The following is an 18,665-nucleotide window of genomic DNA, read 5'->3' on the forward strand; positions in this document are numbered from 1 at the left end:
TCCCTCAAACTCTTTTATGAAGCTCTGAGCCAATATTCATAACAACTTTAAGTATATAAATACCAGAACTCTACGGCTCTTCTGCAGCTCAACCACGGTATCAGCAGGAAGGTAGATTTTAACAGAGCGAACATAGGAGGCCTCTGGCTGCCCCCGCTCCTCATTTTTAGCCACTATCTTAAAGGGAGTTACCTTTGTGGTGTTACACACCTGAAATGTTGAAAAGATTTTGAAACTGAAATATTATTTTAATTAGTTTTATAGGTTACAGACATACTGCACAACCATAGGGCATTTTGATCCTATACCTCAACCAGCGTGTAAGTGCATGTGCCCATGAATGTGTGCATCACACCATCAAAAGTGTAGTAGTGAGGATCTCCAGCCACGTGGCACACTCCTTTACCTGAGGAGCAAATTACTCAGTGATTGTTTTTTTTTTTAATCCAAATTCAGCTTCAGATTCTTTGGTAGTCTACCTGTGGAGTGGCAGTCCAGGACTCCTTCCACCACTTTACACTCCTGTGCAGGGCTGCATTGCCAGGGCTCACAGGTGATGTTGTGGTTGCCATTACACTTGCAGCGCTCTGAGCAGTCTGTGTCAGTGAACCAGGTGTCTCCTACCTACAGCAGCAATACACAGAAATATCTTCAAAACAAATTCATACAACAAAACAAAAATGGTTCCTTATGAGCGGTCACCCAGTCAGACATACCGGTCGATACTTTCCATCTTCATTAGTACATCCACACTCGCTAAGTTGGACACATTTGTCTCCACTGAGGACAAGACCAGGATTACAGAAGCATCCATCCACACACGGTTGGTTGCATGAGCCACCGGGGCCAGCAGGATCCTGACAGCTGGGCTGAGGACAGGCAGGGCCACAGGGGATATACTGACTGCCTGTGGGGCACTTCAGAGCTGGAGGGAGGTATTTGGAAAAGATGATGAGATGTTTGAAAAAAAAAAAAAAAAAAAAAAAAAAAAAAGCAAAGTTTTTCAGGATAAAACCTGTTACAGTTTGTCCCAATAGTGACATTTTCTGGTCACTGGTGGTTGTGCTCTGTGTCACCTCATGTGTTGTCTCTGCTATTCTTTCCTATTCACCCGATTAATCGACAGCAAACTGTTATCACACTTAGACTAGTATAGAACTCAATCTGCCTCTCCTTTCCCTAGCTCTTAGACGATACTGTTGCTCCGCTAATCAAACCACACGATTAGCAATGCCCTGCAGCTCTCTCTCTCACCTCTCTCTTCCTCCTTCTCCCTCGTCTCATGTCTAGCTACTTTTCTATCCCTTTTTATGATAGCACCTCTTGTCATAGATGCAGGATGATGGTAGAAATGGAGGCGAAAATAAGCGAGTTAGAGTCGCGGCTCTGCACCTTAGCTAGCCCAGCCTATGATAGCATATGATAGCCAACCCCCTGTAGCCAGTACGGGCTGACCTAGACCAGCTCCTACGGCAGATGAGAGAATTTCCTCCACCCCAGCGGCTACCAAGCAGTCGGGATCTAGTCAGGGCGGTTGGGACAAGAGGCATAGTCGTAGGCAGCAGCACCCGGGTCACTACCAACAAGTTCACGTTTCCAACAGGTTCTCCCCATTCAGCGACACACCAGCTGAAAAGCCGACTTTCGTGATTGGCGATTCTATTCTGAGGAACGTGAAGTTAGCGATACCGGCGGCCATAGTTAAGTGTATCCCGGGGGCCAGAGCAGGCGACATCCAGTCTTATCTGAAACTAAGGGTAAACGTAAATATGTAAAATCGTTATTCACGTCGGCAGTAATGACACCCGACTTTGCCACTTGGAAGTCACAAAGATTACTGTGGAATTGGTGTGCAAGTTGTCAGACACTGTGGTTTTCCCTGGCCCACTCCCCTATCGGACCAGTGATGACAGTCACATGACGCTGGCTGTCGAGGTGGTGTCCCGAAAACAATGTGGGCTACATCGATAACTGGAAGACTTTCTTGGGGGAGACCTTCTCTTATTCGGAGAGATGGTGTCCATCCCACTGTGGGTGGGGCCGCTTTCATATCTAGGAATATGGCCGATTTTATTAGAAAGCCAAAACCCTGACAGCCCCGAGTCGAGACCATGAGGCAGAGCCGCAGTTTAGCACGCTTCTGTGCGCCTCAGAATTTGGTCTACACCTGCTCTATATGTAAAGTGCCTTGATGTAACTTTGTTATGATTTGGCGCTATACAAATAAATCTGATTTGATTTGACTAAATAATTATATTCTGGGATTTCACCTATATGACCATTTTGGGGCGAAATGAACGCGCAATGGAGACCAGACCCAGCCTGAACTGAGCTTCTTCTGACTGCCTCCCATTGAAGGTCCTTTAAAACAGAATAATTTCAAGGCATCGTTTGTTTTCATGTAAACCATTTCTCTGTACTCAGATATTTACCAATACTGTTTTTTTTACAACTGCTTTAACACATCTGCTAAAACTTTTGATGGTTTTAATAGTTAATGTTTTTTGTGAGAAATGCATGAAATGTAGTAAGACTTGCATCTAAAGCAGTGAGATAAAGCTTTCTCATGAGTGACTTAATCAGAGCTACAGCGAAAACTCTAGTAATAAACCTGACCACAGTAACATGAGACATTGCTAAAACTCTTTTGATGTACTCACGACAGAAAGTGACGTTCCTCCATGCGATGGGGACTCCTGCAGCAGCACACATGTCAGCATAGCTCTCTATGGCCTGGCACAGAGCAATGGTCTGACCTCCAGTGGCGCACATGTCATACACACAGTTTCCAAAGTATGGATCAGGGGGCACAAAAGAGTGGCAGGGCTTAAAGATCCCTGTGAGTGAGATTAACATCATATTAAAGTCATTTTACCCAGTGATTATTTTCTTCTTTCTTAGTTCTATGATAACTTTGTTGAGAGTCCGCTGTCTTCTCTGAGCTCCAATCACTGAAGCTTATAGTTAAGTTTCTGGAGCAGGACCACACCTACTCCTGTATTGAGACGGCTAACTTAACACCCTGCTCTCTTTGTTGCTCATACTGTGAAATGTAAATGACATGTAATCAAGACAGTGTGTATGATACCATTGGGGTCAGTGATCATGCCACAGCTGGTGGGCTTCTTGGCATCCTCCTCCACTTCATCATCACAGTCTTCGTGCTCTCCTCCATTGGTGCAGCTTGACAAGATTGAGTAATATGCATTAAAATAGAATAAAGTGATTGTGGTTGATCATCATTGATGCTTAGCAGTCATAATGAACCACAATGATCTTTGATATTGAACTATTGTGTTTGAACTGTTTTATTGTTCTTTAGGGTATTAGCATAAATATAATAACCCACATTGCAAATTGAACATACATGCATTTTAACCAACACAGCACAGAAATAACAGCACGGCGGTATAGTGGTTAGCACTAGTGCCCCACAATGAGAAGGTTTGGTTCCTGAGCCTGGGGCCTTTCTGTATGGAGTTTATATGTTTTCTCTGTGCTTCCGTGGGTTTCCTCCCACCGTGCAAAGACATGCATGTTTAGGTTGATTGGTGACTCTAAATTGGATAATAATCAGTCATCACTTACTCAGGCCGGGGGTCAGGAACCTGCCAGCTGTCACCAAACTCATTGGTGTTGGCTGCTGGTTGATTGTCTGGCTTTAGGTTGTCATCTTCTAGGTTTCCATTGAAATTTCCTGCCAGGGCAACAGATATCTAGTATCTCACTACAGACTGACTACAGACCAGTCAACATGGCTGCATAGTAGTGCTGAAGAATTTCAGTGTGGAAAATCAAGTGGATATTGCTGTCAGATACAAGTGCAAATTTTCAAAAAACTTAAACTGCTTCTTACCACACAGGCCACAAAGCAGGCCATTGTAGGAAGTGGGTACAGTGACATCAGCATGGTGGTTACCATCAAAACGCACTCTCAGGCCAAAGGAGGTCTCCAGGACAACAAACTTTCCACTCAGATAGATCATTACTCCACTGATGGAGGTGACAGGTGGGACAACCATTGTCCCATTGATCTAAAGAGCAGAAAAATATTTACTTTACTTGGGTTAGCTAACACAGCGGAGAAAATGGACAGTGTTTTTATTTTAAACAAATTAGTAAAATTTTACACAACAGGTATTTTGCCTCAGCAGGAAACAGGTTTCCCAACCAGTCAAGTGGCCTTACCTGGACTTTTCGGCCCTTGCCAAGGATCACAGTCACTCCATTCACATTGATCACCACAGCTCTGACGTAGGAAACCTTCTTGTTACTTCCTCTGTGTTCATTCTGTGTATCTACAGCGAAGTACGGCAAGTCGGAGGAGATGTTGCAGAGCTTGGTCATCGTGTATGAGCAGGCTCCCATGTAATGGTGGGTGTGTTTGTCAAAAGTGGTGTAGTGCGGATCACCGGATACTGAGCAGATTCCACTTCCTGATGAAGCAAGTACAAAAGTGAGTTGAAAGGGATTGGAATGGCAATGTTTGATTCCATTCAGTTCATGTTCAAATAAACTCACTTTGTTTCTTAGAGACCTTTCAGAGGGACATGACTGAGATTAAGCCTTGAGTTCTAATGGGAAATATCAGGCTGATATGGTGACGTAGACTGATTTAGAATACACACACATAAAACATATTCAGTGTGTGTGTGTGTGTGTGTGTGTGTGTGTGTGTGTGTGTCTGCATACCTAGTGGTTGGCATTTGTACTCTCCATCATGCAGCTGGCAGCTCTCAGTGGATGGTTTACAGCTGCTGTTGTGACACTGGATGAAACCTCCACTGTGACATACACACTTCTCCTCACAGTGCTCAAGGTACCACTCATCACCCACCTGACAGACAAAAGGTGCCAATCATAGTCCTCCATTGAAAACACTATCAGCATCATGTGTCAGACTCAGCCGCAGCCAACTGGTCTGATTAGAAGTGGGTGTAAAATCAGCTAAACATAATATATTTCAGTATTGATTACTGAATGTTACTGGACATACTGGATTGTTATTATTCATATTATGTAATCACCTCTAGAAATGAATAATAGAAGCATGGAGTGTTTGAAATGACTTACAGGGTGATAAGTCTCGCTGGTGTCCACACAGCCGCAGTCTTTCAGGGCCACACATATGTCACTGCTGAGGATGAAGCCAGGATCACACTTACAACCCTCCACACACACATCCTCACATCCAGGGGGCCCAACCACACCCAGACATGTCTCCGGACATGAACTCATACACAGAGAGTAGGAGCTGTTAGGAGGACAGGTCAGGGCTGCAATGACAGAGAGAGAGGTAAAGACAGAGACAGGGATCAACAAACAATCAACAAAAACTGGACAATCGAGGTTTTTATTCGGTTTGAAAAGGGGTGTCGGTTTGATGCTTGCAGTCATAATGAAGTACTACACGCAGTAACATGCTGACACTAAGAATAAAAAATTGTTTTGCACCTCATCATGTGATTATAAATTGACAGGACAAGTCCAGTTGTTATTGGTCAATGTATGACGTGACCCAGGTATCCAAAAACCTTGGTTTGTTCCTCCTCTAGCTGTTTTTGTCTCTATCGCTCTGTCTCATTTCCCATGCACCTTCTTGGGCTCCTCCCTCTTGTTGCTGGCTCATTTTTTGGCTTGGATCCTCTGAGGCATCTTTTAGATTCACTTTCCTGGCCTGGAGGCTGGCCCTGACTTCCTTTGCAACTCTTCACTCTTACTATGGTAGTGACTCAAGGCAATACCTATGATGTCTATGAGCGGACAAACTGATTGCCTCCCTGCAGTTCCCTGCAAGAACTGACCCTCAAGCTGGCATCAACTACTAAATTAACTGCAACACCAGCAACCCAACTAACTCGAGGCAAAAAGGAGGAATTTGACCACTCAGACCAACAGCTCTGACAACTGCACACTGGATTTGGACAAAGCATAAAGAAGAAAAATTGCCTGTCCAAGAACTGAGTAATGTTTGCTGGGCCAACCTGGCATTAAAGAAGTACAGTTAAGAACTCTACTATTGACCTTTGTACACACACATTTATTTTGGTTACTCTCTCTTTTATGTATTTAGGTTGTTGGTTAACCACACCAGGGGTTGATGTTGATCTATGTTCACACATGCTTTTGACCATCGTTTGCCCTGCATGCAACTACTCTGATCTGGAATAAGTGCCTGGGTAGCTGACCACTACAATCCTTCCAGCCGGACCAAAAATTAAAATGAAATATAAGAACTGTTCTTTAATCATTTTATCAGAATACTTCTTATAGAATAGGTTCATTCTTAAAGAGAATAACATGAAAATGTTTGGGGCAGATCTATCAGATTTATGGGGGTTTCCGTGGTTGTCTTCACTTGTCCTGTGCCTGACAACAAAATTCTGTTATTGAGTTGCTGCAATCTTACGGCAGAAGTATGGAGTCCTCCACTGGTCCACTTTGGCTCCGTTGACCAGGCAGGTGTCAGTGTATGCCTGGAGCTGGTCACAGAGGACTTTTTGCTGGCCATTAAACTGACACATGTCATACACACAGCTTTGAAAAAACGGAGTGGGATCCACCACATGGATACACTCCCTGGAACAGGAAAAATGGAGAACACTTTGAAATGGGCAGGAAATTGAGCTACTAATGAATTCCAATATTTGCCATGTTCCCAAATTCTCTCATCTCATAAAGATTACCTTACATTTATATATTTAAACAAACACAAAATCTCACCCCAAAAACTGAAGTAAAAAAAAGTTGTTGAATTTCAAATGTAAAAACTGAAAAAATACATGTGAGTGTTACATTTACATTTAGAGATGAAACCATGAAGAGATGAAAACACATTTCACCATGTTCATGGATCACTCTGCTACTGATCATAGTGATAGTAGCTACTGATTAACATGCACTATGTGTGTCAAAGACTATTATGTCTATTCCATATTTTTATTTTTATACAATATGTTATCTTCATGCATATGTTTGTATGTATGTATGTTTATTTTATCTATATTTATTTATATGCATGTTTAAATCATTAATTTTATTATATTGTTTAAGGATTCTGTTGTTGACTCTGACCTGAGAATCTGTGTATGTGTGGTTCAGAGTCCACTGCTGTCTATCAGATGTTCCATTAATAAACTGACTGTAATCTAATAAGCGAGTCATGTCATCTTTGTAAAAATGTCACAGTTTGTCTAAAACAAGGTTTAAAGACATTTGTTTATGGTTTCACTTCCAATTGCCTCTTTTGAAATAACATGCTTGTTGTCTGTACAGTTGCAAAGCAGGTAAAGAACTATTGTTGGTGCCATTTGATCTGACCAGCCCCACTATATAAACACATGCTGACGATGTATTTGTCTCTGTTCTGAAGTCAATTTGAGGTGACATGTACAGATACATTTCATTCTTGAGCGAGTGAGAAGGAAATAGAGATAGGTTATCAACTTTCTTTAAGGTGGACTGCTGATATTAAGATAAAAAAAAGACACAAAAAAGATACAGAAGGATAAAAATAAAGATGGATTTACAACCTGTCAGGAATTACTTACCTAAAGGGTCCAATGGGGTCTTTTATTTTCCCACATTTGTCTGGTTTCACCACTTCAGCCTGAAGTTTGGGGTCACACTTAAGGTCAGGCTCGGTGCCTGGTGTACACCTGATCCATGGAGACACACCAGGGTAATGTTCCATTGGAGAAGTTAATGAGTTGATAATTGTAGCACATTTAATTTTTCATCCATGAGATTCATTGTCAACAGTGACTGAATACATGTGCAGTCAGTTTATCAGCCTAATCACGTATAGCTTAGTCACACTTCTGAATATCAAAAGAGGGTTCAAAAAAACTCAGATAACAATGAATGTGTGTCAACTAACCTATCATCCTCATCTTCCTCTGTTTTCCAGCTGTTAGCAAAGTCATTAACATTAGCTACAAGTGTGCCATCAGGTTTGGTGTAGTCATTGTTTGGGTTGCCATCATAATCACCACAGAGACCACACATCTGGTCAAAGTAGGAGCTGAATGGATAAAGACAGAGAATTAGGCATTAAGAGATGAAGAGGGTTATTTTAAGAATATTTAAATAAAAACCATTGGACCTTCTATGGAAATCTAGACACAAAGCAACAAGAGGATGAAATCTCTTCAACCTGACACAATTATTCAGATCATCATCAATAGAAGAAAGAGCCTATCAGCAAAGTTCCAGGGAGGATTCATTCACATGTGTATGACCTTTCAACTGCATCATGCACAGATTCCAATCTGATTTATTGGTTGTTGAAATTAACCTCTAGTTGTGTCAAGCTAAAATGAAATTAAACCATGATGTTGATCACTTCAAATCAGATCCAGATTTAAGATGTAGACTATTATATCCTGGCTGCATTTGAAGAAATTCTGATATTTGTTGGGAAACTAGTTCATATCACTCTGTGTCTGAAGTTCTTTTTGCTAATTTACAAGTCACACTTGAATGTATTGGTATTAGTATAAATATAAACCCAGGTGTTACAATACTTGGATTACTCATTTAAGTCCATTAGAGATGAACAATTGTTGAAAGATTCAGAATGAGACAGACACATAGGCTAAAACACTTTGGTCAAATTCAAGGAATCAAGGCCAAATCTGCTTCATGTTTAAATCATATTATGAAATCCTGCAGTGAACAACCCAGATAATAGCTCATCTCAATGACAGACATTCCCATGTGTTTCCATAGATTGTGTTTTTGCTGTGTGATGTTGTTCAAAAAGTTTCTTCAAACTGTGAAAACTTCTGGGAAAAATTTGACTCCATATTGAAAAGATTCGGTAAGTGACATGAGTTATATACTTGCTTCTTTCGTTTGTACTTTTATGACCTTTCACAAAGTCCTCTCAGTTCCATTGGTTCTGATTTATACTTGTTTATTGGATGTATTTTAACTAGAGGGCCAGACCTAACCTGTTGATGCTATTCTGAGAACAGCCATATTCAAAAATCATCAAGGGGCAGGTCAACCTCTGACATGGTGTGACCATTTAACTATGCCAATATTAAAATAATATTCTTTAAGCCAACCTGGGAACTGAAATCTTTGCATGATGGTTTCCATCCCAACGCACCTCGAGGCCAAAGTTTGTCTGCAGTATGATGTACTGACCAGAAAGACTGAGAGTCATGAGAGGAGAGGGGGAGTAAGGGAGAGCCACCCGCACTCCATTCACCTTCAGGAAGGATGACAGAGGGATGACATTAAGATGATTAAAATACAAATGCAGTTTCCTTTCAGTTTTTGAAGTAATGAGCGACAGGGATGAAAAAAGATCAGACTTCGACTCTGCATTGAGATTAAAAAAACTTTTTGAGCTGTTGGATCAAACAAAGGAGGATATGAAGAAAGAGTAGAAGCAGATTTCTGGAATTGTAAAGAAAATAAAGAGACCCAAGGCAAAGAATGAGGATGAGATCAAATAAATGATGATAAATGATAAAATATAAGGGCAGTCCCTAAACTGTAATTTCACCAAACGCGAGGTTTAGAATTGACAGACAGCTGCCATGTGTGTTGAGTTGTGTATTGTGTGGTGGTGTATCCATACTGACCAGTGTTCTCCGGGCCTTCATCAGGGTCACAGTGATTCCATTAACAGTGACATAGAGTTTCCTTAAGTAGGACACACCTGGCACTCCTCTCTCCTCATTCTTCCCCTCCACTGAAAACCAAGGACCTGCACATTTCGTACAGTGACAGACATTTTTGTAGTGAAAATTAATTTTATGAGTAAATTCATGTTCTGTTGTGCAGACTAAACCACATGCCCTGCAATTCTAATGCAGAACAGTCTAATGAATTAATTGTGATTTCTCTCTATTTATATTCTCAGTTCAGTTTCTGCTTTTTTTTCTGCAGTTAAAAATTAAATACATGAAAAGCATGTGTGATTTTATCAGCTCTGCAATGTTGAATTTCAAAAACCCACATATGCCTATATATCAAAGGTTACAAGAAGAAACATAGAATTGTAACTTAATATCCATAAAAATCTAAACCTGCTTCTACCTGTTTTGTTCTTGCAGGATCTGGCCATTGTGTAAGTACATGTTCCCATGAAACTGTAAAACTTCTTATCAAATGTGCTGTAATGTGGATCTCCAGAGACCACACAGTCCTGAAAACCTGAGAGAGATAGCAACACAACTGAGTGAACAAACTCAACTTTTGGTTCATGTTTCAGTTTATTACTTCACAGAACCTACTGGTGGGATAGCAGCCTAATTCTCCATTCTGGTGTTTGCACTCATGCATTGGGGGGCACTCAGAGGCTGCACATGTAATGAATGGAGGATCACACCTACACTTCAGCTTACAGTCCTCCACATAAAAATCCTCTCCAGGCTGAGAAATACAAACATGTCAAATGCATTAGCAGGGAGAAGCTTGAATCAAAGGTTGTCTGGAATAATAGATGCAAAATGAATGGAAAAGTAAAGTAATGAAAAAAAATCTGGGTTCAACACAACTATCAATTCAAAGGAACAGGTCGCCATAGCTGCTCACAGACACTTACTCACACACACACACACACATATCTGTGTACCTCATAATACTGGTTATTGCTGTGTTTGCAGCCACATGAACTCGTCTTGACACACTTGCCGGAGCTAAGGATGTACCCAGGATTACACACACAGGCTTCAGAGCAGGGGCCTTCACAATGGGAAGGTTTTCCAGAGCATGTCTCCTGACAGGCATCTGCACAAGGCTTGTAGTGGCTGTTGGGGGGGCAGCTCAGGGCTAAAGGGAAAACAGTGAATACATACATTCTCAAATATTCCACATTTTATGTACACTAAAAATTTATTCACGCCTGTGTTACTGATTTGTTTTGACTCAGCAGGTCTTAGTGACTTTATCTCTAGAAAACTATTTTTAGTGCCCACATTTATTGTGAACTATTTTCTTGATAAAATCACAAAATTTGTTTTAGGACAGATGTGCAACTTATTTTTAGAAGTGAGTGGGGGTTTCTTTAAGCCTGAAGATGTTTCTGTAATTATGAAAAAAATATTTAAAATGGATGAGCAGTAGAAGGTCAATGGATGAATGAATTCATTAATTGATTCATCACTGCAGGGCTATGTCCTTTGTGATTGCTCTTGCTCTCTCCAACACACACATATTGATTGATTTCCTCTGTCATACTCAGACTGGCTTTTGGAAGAACTGGCTGAAACGCGGTCCTTAATCGGTCTTGTGAACTGTGAAAGCATCCGTTAAATTTGTAGCCTACTTGTATGTTTCTTTTTCGTGTGTCATTGAGGGTGAGCACTGATGTTTGGCTGTCTGGCAACAAAGTACCTGTTAGTTCTACATTTATCCAACACTTACGGCAAAAGGTTTCATTCCTCCAAGGTCCAATGATGACCCCACGGTCCTGGCATTCATTGATGTAGGCTTCAATGGCTTCACACAGAATGGGTTTAGCGCCATTAAGCTCACACAGGTCAAAGACACAGTCTCTGAAGTAATTCTGAGGACAAACACAGATATTTTGCAGGTGAACCCAATCTCATCCTTACATTGCATAATTAATGTAAGAAATTTTCCTACTCTTATTTTCATTGCAAATTTTACCAAAGGAGGGACAAATACAGGATTATGTTCTTTTGTCTGATCTCATCTTATTGGATGTGCACTAAAATTCTTAATATTCTTAAAATGTATTAATATTGAAAAGAAACGTATTTGTAGTTAATTGAGGGAATTGCTCCATATTTGGAGCATTGAATACTGTGTGTGTGTGTATGTGTGTAGTTACATTGGGGTTTATTCTGGGGTGGCACGCTGCGAAAGGACCCTTTTTGTCTAACAGGATACCACAATATCCAGAGCTTTCATACTGTTCCTGCTCTTCTTCATTGCAGTCAGGGATGGTGGTGTTGGGCTTCTTGTTGCATCTGTTCATATAGACAGTCAGTGAGAGGTTACACTGGAGCAATCCTGACAAAAGGGTACAGTTATGACATTAGGCCTGCATGTATTAGTCTCGTAACGTCACTGCAGGCTTTGTCTAATTCACCCTGAGTCTGGATTGAAACTATCACAGCAACAGGTCGGCCACACAAAAATTTATGGTCATTATTACCATCAAAGTCTCTGAATAAAGGCGTAAATTATATGAAAAGTTTCTTAGTTTCTGCCACTAAGGCTTACAGAATTACAGAACAAGCAGGATATTTGTCTTTGGCTTTTTTATTTCTTATAATTTTCCTTATTCTGGATAACCTGCTGTCAGAAACTTGAACCCACAGATTCCTGGATTCCTTGGTACAACCTGCACATTTACCATGATTTGCTCCCACTCATTTTCTACTTGTGGTTGTGACAAACTGGTTGAACTTTGCTTCATGTGAGTGTATTGTGGATACAGCTTTCATTAATAGAGAAATTTTAACACCAGCATTCATGTTATCAAACAGTAAGGTAAGGTCAGAGCAATCACTGATTCCTTTGCCTTTTATCCCCAACGAGCACAACCCTATTGATGTGCAGTTTAACAAAAACCTTCTGTCATGCCAGAGGCCACTACGATGGTGGCTGGAATTCAACTGCTGCTCTGTTTGCTATGTATCTGATTTGCTTATGTTGCTGCATCATTCTAAAGTAGATTTTCATATCCTCTTCCATTTCTGAATGTTATTGTATTGCTTTGTTTTCAGTTTTTGTTTTCTAAAGATGCATTAACATTAAAATTTTGTGGTTTTTTTTGTTGTTTTTTTTTTATTTAAATTAAATTGGTTGGCTAAGCAAGGGGCAGCGGTATAGTGGTTAGCACTGTTGCCTCACAGCAAGAAGTTCATGGGTTCAATTCCCAGCGTGGCGCCTCTCTGTGTGCAGAGTTCTCCTTGTGCTTGACCCAAAAACGAATAAGGAGTAGAAGATGAATGAATCAATCAATGGCTAAGACAGTACACTGAAATAAAAAGTGACATTTACTAAATGAGTGCATTAGTGAAACTTTGAGGACAAGACCAAATCTAAAATAATCTAACAAAATTAACACTATCTGAAATATTAATGCATGATTGTAATGTGCAAAATTTACTCTGGATTAGTGTTCCAGCTGTGTCCGAAGTCATTGACATTGTTGGTCAATAATCCATCTGGTGTACGGAAGTCATCTTTGGCATCTCCATCATAATCTCCACACAGTCCACACAGTTCCTTTTCATAGCTGTGCAATGCAATAACATCAGCATGCTAGTTACTTTTATGAAGTGACCAGCATCTATTCATTTTGTGACTCACTACACTAAACATTAGCATTTCACTGATCAATTTATTTTCAATTCAATTCAATTTCTTTTTTAGGTTTGAGAAAAAGTATGTAAAATACAGTCTCTGGTGACAGTATCTATTCACTTACTCTTTGATCACTTTGATGTCCATAAAATGGTTTCCATCATAGCGAACTGTCACACCAAAGTTCATGGAGACAGTGTAGTGTTTCCCTGACTTGAACACAGAGACACTTGGGACCGGAGTCACTGGCAGGTTTACTTTGGTTCCATTTATCTATAGTTAAAAAAGAAAAGAAAAAAAAAATCCAACTACTAATTCCACTGTATGGATGTGTGCATTTTAAAATTATCCAACTGATTTCACAACAGGATTTGAGATGTTCTCGATATGGAAATGGGATAATTGTTGTCTCTTCCAACATGTATTACTGTTCCTGCTCTCATTTCTTACCTGCACAGTTCCACCTTTAAGAATGGAGATTTTCAATATGTGCACATATACGTGTACAGCTTTCACATAGGAGATTGTGGGATTGTTATAGCGATTTTCATTGTCAGTGTGGACCTCAAAGTATGGCAGAGCTGTTTCATTGCATGGTTTAGACATCAAATAGCTGCAGTTTCCCATGAAGTTGTACCGGCGTTTGTCAAAGGTGGTGTAGTGGGGATCACCTGATGCTATGCATGTGGATGTATCTGAAGGAGGGACAAATGTGACCGTATAAATTGTGATCAGATTTTACGAGTAATTCAAAGTTTGATTAATTAATGAATCAATTAAATTCCAGTCTCATGCTTGCTTTTCAAAGCATCACATGCTCTCTTGGCTGAAGAGCAGTTGTTCAATTGATTGTTACAGAATTGTAAATCCTCAGATTTAATACGACTGCAGTACAGATGAATAGGAACAATTAAAGATATTGTGATTATTGTATTATGCCACTGGACACGATATAGAGAAAGAAATACCTTTAGGATAGCAGCCTGCAACACCATTAACCTCACGACACTCTTCAGTGGTTTCACAGGAATTATCAACACATTCCAAAGTGTAGTTCCCTGCACAGTGACAAAGCTTTGAGCAGCCATCTTCAAAAACAATCTCACCAGGCTGAAAAAAAAAAAAATTAAAAAAGGTTTAATACTGGAAGTGTGTACCTTATGTTAACAGGATGACAATATGCAACCTTCTTGTTATGCACTCTTCTACCATATTTTTTCATATTCATCTGACCTCATAATAGTTATTCTGGTCATCCAGACAGCCACATCTCTCTAGCGGCACACAGCGTCGCCCCTTGAACACAAAGCCTGGTTTGCAGAAGCAGCCACTGATACAGGAACCAGAGCAGTTGGTCGATGGCTCCATACAAGTGGGGATACAAGCTGGACCACAGTTTATATACTCGGCATCAGGAGGACATGGTTCTATAAAACACAGGGAAGATGAGAGCATTGTTGGGAAAAGAGAGAAAATGAAATCCAGAAGAAATAAATAATAGCGTTATTAAAAAAAAATTTTCAAAGAAAAAGTCATACTTGGTGGCTTTGATGTAGTTGGTTTTGGTGTAGTGTGTCCAGGAGTTGTTGGTTTTGGAGTTGTTGGTTTTGGGGTAGTTGGCCCAGCAGTGGTAGGTTTTGGAGTTGTCGGTTTCAGTGAAGTGGGTTTAGCAGTTGTTGGTTTTGGGGTAGTCAGTCCAGCGGTTGTTGGTTTTAGTGTAGTGGGTCCAGGAGTTATTGGTTTTTCAGTTGTTGGTTTTGGTGTAATGGGTCTAGCAGTTGTTGGTTTTGGAGTTGTCGGTTTCAGTGTAGTGGATTTAGCAGTTGTTGGTTTTGGTGTAGTGGGTCCAGGAGTTATTGGTTTTGGAGTTGTCGGTTTCAGTGTAGTGGATTTAGCAGTTGTTGGTTTTGGTGTAGTGGGTCCAGGAGTTATTGGTTTTGGAGTTGTTGGTTTTGGTGTAATGGGTCTAGCAGTTGTTGGTTTCAGTGTAGTGGATTTAGCAGTTGTTGGTTTTGGGGTAGTCAGTCCAGCGGTTGTTGGTTTTAGTGTAGTGGGTCCAGGAGTTGTTGATTTTTCAGTTGTTGGTTTTGGTGTAATGGGTCTAGCAGTTGTTGGTTTTGGAGTTGTCGGTTTCAGTGTAGTGGATTTAGCAGTTGTTGGTTTTGGTGTAGTGGGTCCAGGAGTTATTGGTTTTGGAGTTGTTGGTTTTGGTGTAATGGGTCTAGCAGTTGTTGGTTTTGGAGTTGTCGGTTTCAGTGTAGTGGATTTAGCAGTTGTTGGTTTTGGTGTAGTGGGTCCAGGAGTTATTGGTTTTGGTGTAGTGGGTCCAGGAGTTATTGGTTTTTCAGTTGTTGGTTTTGGTGTAATGGGTCTAGCAGTTGTTGGTTTTGGAGTTGTCGGTTTCAGTGTAGTGGATTTAGCAGTTGTTGGTTTTGGTGTACTGGGTCCAGGAGTTGTTGGTTTTGGAGTGGTCGGTTTCAGTGTAGTGGATTTAGCAGTTGTTGTTGTTGGTATAGTGGGTCGAGAAGTTATAGGTTTTGGAGTTGTTGGTTTTAGTGTAGTGGGTGCAGGAGTTGTTAGTTTTTCAGTTGTCGGTTTTAGTGTAGTGGATCCTGCAGTTGTCGGTTTCAGTGTAGTGGGTCCTGCAGTTGTCGGTTTCAGTGTAGTGGGTCCTGCAGTTGTCGGTTTCAGTGTAGTGGGTTTAGCAGTTGTTGGTTTTGGTGTAGTGGGTCCTGCAGTTGTCGGTTTCAGTGTAGTGGGTTTAGCAGTTGTCGGTTTTGGTGTAGTGGGTCCTGCAGTTGTCGGTTTCAGTGTGGTGGGTTTAGCAGTGGTTGGTTTTGGGGTAGTCAGTCCAGCAGTTGTTGATTTTAGTGTAGTTGGTCCACCCGTTGTTGGTCGTGGAGTAGTTACTGGCGGTATAGAAGTTGTTGGTTGATCTAAATCAAATCAAATCAAATCAGATTTATTTGTATAGCGCCAAATCATAACAAAGTTACATCAAGGCATTTTACATATAGAGCAGGTCTAGACCAAACTCTTTATAAATTTATTTAAAGAGACCCAACAGTTCCCCCGATGAGCAAGCACTTGGCAACAGTGGCAAGGAAAAACTTCCTTTAAGAGGCAGAAACCCATCTGCCTCGACCGGTTGGGTTGAGAGTGGGAGAGAGAGAGAGAGAGAGTGAGACAGGGAGACAGGCATTGGAGAACATGGTTAGTAAATGCAGTATAAATGCTTAGAACTGGGTGAAACTGTGTTTTTTTTTTTAAGAAGGATGGTTCTTATCAACGCATGCAAGGGGGGAGGAAAAGAGAGCGAGCGAGATGAAGGGAGAGAGAAAGATGGAGAGGGGGAGAGAGGGTAACAGGGAGAGACAGGGAGAGACAGAGAGAGCGAGAGAGAGAGAGAGAGAGAGAGAGAGAAGCTCAGTCCTTCCCCCAGCAGCCTAGGCCTAGAGCAGCATAGCTAAAGAGAAGAGGACTTTAACTTTTTAACTATAAGCTCTGTCATACAGGAAAGTTTTAAGCCTGGTCTTGAAAATTACTAAAGAGTCCGCCGCCCGGACCGATGCTGGAAGAAGAGGAGCCTGATAACTGAACGATCTGCCTCCAGATTTACTCTTGGAGACTCTAGGAACCACAAGTAAACCTCCATCTAGAAAGCGGAGTGGCCTGCTAGGACAGTAAGGAACTATGAGCTCTCTGAGATATGATGGAGCTTGGCCATTAAGAGCTTTATATCTTAAAAGAAGGATTTTGAATTCTACTCTATATTTTACTGGCAGCCAATGAAGAGCAGCTAACACAGGAGAGATATGATTTCTTTTCCTAGTTCCTGTTAATATTCATGCAGCAGCGTTCTGAATTAACTGAAGGCCTTTTAGAGATTTGTTTGGACATCCAGATAGTAATGAGTTACAGTAGTCCAGCCTAGAAGTTACAAATGCATGGACTAGTTTTTCTGCATCATCCTGAGAAAGGATGTTTCTGATTTTCCTAATGTTTCTCAGGTGGAAGAAAGCTGCCCTACTAACTTGTTTTATGTGAGGGACAAAGGACCAAGTAGTCAAAAATTACTCCAAGGTTTCTTACAGTGCAGCTGGAAGCCAAAGTAATGCCGTGCAGACTGATGAGATGATTAGATAGTATTTTTCTGATGTGCTTAGGACCAAGTACAATAACTTCTGTTTTGTCAGAGTTGAGAAGTAAAAAATTTCCAGTCATCCAGACTTTTATGTCTTCAAGACATGCCTGCAGTCTGACTATCTGAGTGACTTCATTTGGCTTCATTGATAGGTACAGCTGAGTATCGTCTGCGTAGCAGTGGAAGTTGATGCTGTGTTTCCTGATAATGTTGCCTAGAGGGAGCAGATAAAGCGCAAAGAGGATTGGTCCAAGTACCGAACCCTGCGGGACTCCATGACTGACTACAGTACATGAGGAGGAGCTGTTTACATGAACAAACTGATGTCTATCTGATAAGTAGGATTTGAACCACCTTAGTGCAGTTCCTTTAATTCCAATTTCATGTTCCAGTCTCTGTAGTAAAATATTATGATCTATGGTGTCGAATGCAGCACTAAGATCTAGAAGGAGAAGTATGGAGGCTGATCCATTGTCTGAGGCCATTAGAATGTCATTGGAGACTTTAACCAGCGCTGTTTCTGTGCTATGATGGGCTCTAAATCCTGACTGAAACTCTTCAAACAAACTGTTCCCATTCAGATGCTCGTGTAGTTGTTTTGCTACAGCTTTCTCAATGATTTTAGAAATAAATGGAAGGTTCGATATGGGTCTATAGTTTGCCAAAACATCTGGATCAAGATTAGGCTTTTTAAGCTGGGGTTTGATGACCGCAGTCTTAAGTGCCTGAGGTACATAACCCAGAAATAAAGTCAGATTAATCAAATTTAGAATGAGCAGCTCAATTAAATAAAAGATCTCTTTAAAGAGGCTAGTTGGTACTGGGTCTAATAGACAGGTTGACGGTCTGGATGATGAAACTATAGAAGCTAGCTCTGAGAGATTCAGAGGTGAGAATGATTCCAGATGTAAAAGAGGTGTCACAGCTGATTCAGGAGTTGCTGTATTCAGAAGGGGATTTTTATCTAACATAGGCAAGAGCTGATAAATTCTTTCTCTGATCGTGAGAATTTTATCTGTAAAAAAAAATAAAATCATCACTGCTTAGAGTTAAGGGGATCACTGGTTCAACTGAGCTATGGCTCTCTGTCAGCCTGGCTACAGCGCTGAAGAGAAACCTGGGGTTGTTCTTGTTTTCTTCTATGAGTGCTGAGTAATATGAACTTCTAGCACTGCAGAGAGCTTTTTTATATGTTTTTAGGCTATCTTTCCAGGCTCTGTGAGAC

The 18,665-nt window shown here is 40.9% G+C and overlaps 1 protein-coding gene across 1 annotated transcript in view; it reads right to left on the bottom strand.

The window, feature by feature from the left end:
* Nucleotides 1-18,665, bottom strand: part of zanl (zonadhesin, like) — a 34,676-nt gene that overhangs the window by 6,946 nt on the left and 9,065 nt on the right. Inside the window, exons 9-36 of the mRNA XM_029526970.1 lie at nt 15,452-15,776; nt 14,835-15,256; nt 14,530-14,723; nt 14,265-14,406; nt 13,747-13,991; nt 13,421-13,569; nt 13,100-13,228; nt 11,813-11,951; nt 11,383-11,524; nt 10,592-10,788; nt 10,251-10,389; nt 10,054-10,170; nt 9,597-9,721; nt 9,072-9,217; nt 7,880-8,023; nt 7,551-7,658; nt 6,410-6,579; nt 5,074-5,276; nt 4,693-4,837; nt 4,189-4,436; nt 3,857-4,034; nt 3,589-3,697; nt 3,089-3,183; nt 2,661-2,837; nt 717-925; nt 480-624; nt 309-406; nt 64-210 (exon numbers count right to left, since the gene is read on the bottom strand). Coding sequence (XP_029382830.1) covers nt 64-210; nt 309-406; nt 480-624; nt 717-925; nt 2,661-2,837; nt 3,089-3,183; nt 3,589-3,697; nt 3,857-4,034; nt 4,189-4,436; nt 4,693-4,837; nt 5,074-5,276; nt 6,410-6,579; nt 7,551-7,658; nt 7,880-8,023; nt 9,072-9,217; nt 9,597-9,721; nt 10,054-10,170; nt 10,251-10,389; nt 10,592-10,788; nt 11,383-11,524; nt 11,813-11,951; nt 13,100-13,228; nt 13,421-13,569; nt 13,747-13,991; nt 14,265-14,406; nt 14,530-14,723; nt 14,835-15,256; nt 15,452-15,776 — 4,787 coding nt within the window. The remainder of the gene's footprint in view (nt 1-63; nt 211-308; nt 407-479; nt 625-716; nt 926-2,660; nt 2,838-3,088; nt 3,184-3,588; nt 3,698-3,856; nt 4,035-4,188; nt 4,437-4,692; nt 4,838-5,073; nt 5,277-6,409; nt 6,580-7,550; nt 7,659-7,879; nt 8,024-9,071; nt 9,218-9,596; nt 9,722-10,053; nt 10,171-10,250; nt 10,390-10,591; nt 10,789-11,382; nt 11,525-11,812; nt 11,952-13,099; nt 13,229-13,420; nt 13,570-13,746; nt 13,992-14,264; nt 14,407-14,529; nt 14,724-14,834; nt 15,257-15,451; nt 15,777-18,665) is intronic.

This window comes from Echeneis naucrates, chromosome 18 (genome assembly GCF_900963305.1).
Source record: "Echeneis naucrates chromosome 18, fEcheNa1.1, whole genome shotgun sequence".
Lineage (NCBI taxonomy): Eukaryota > Metazoa > Chordata > Actinopteri > Carangiformes > Echeneidae > Echeneis > Echeneis naucrates.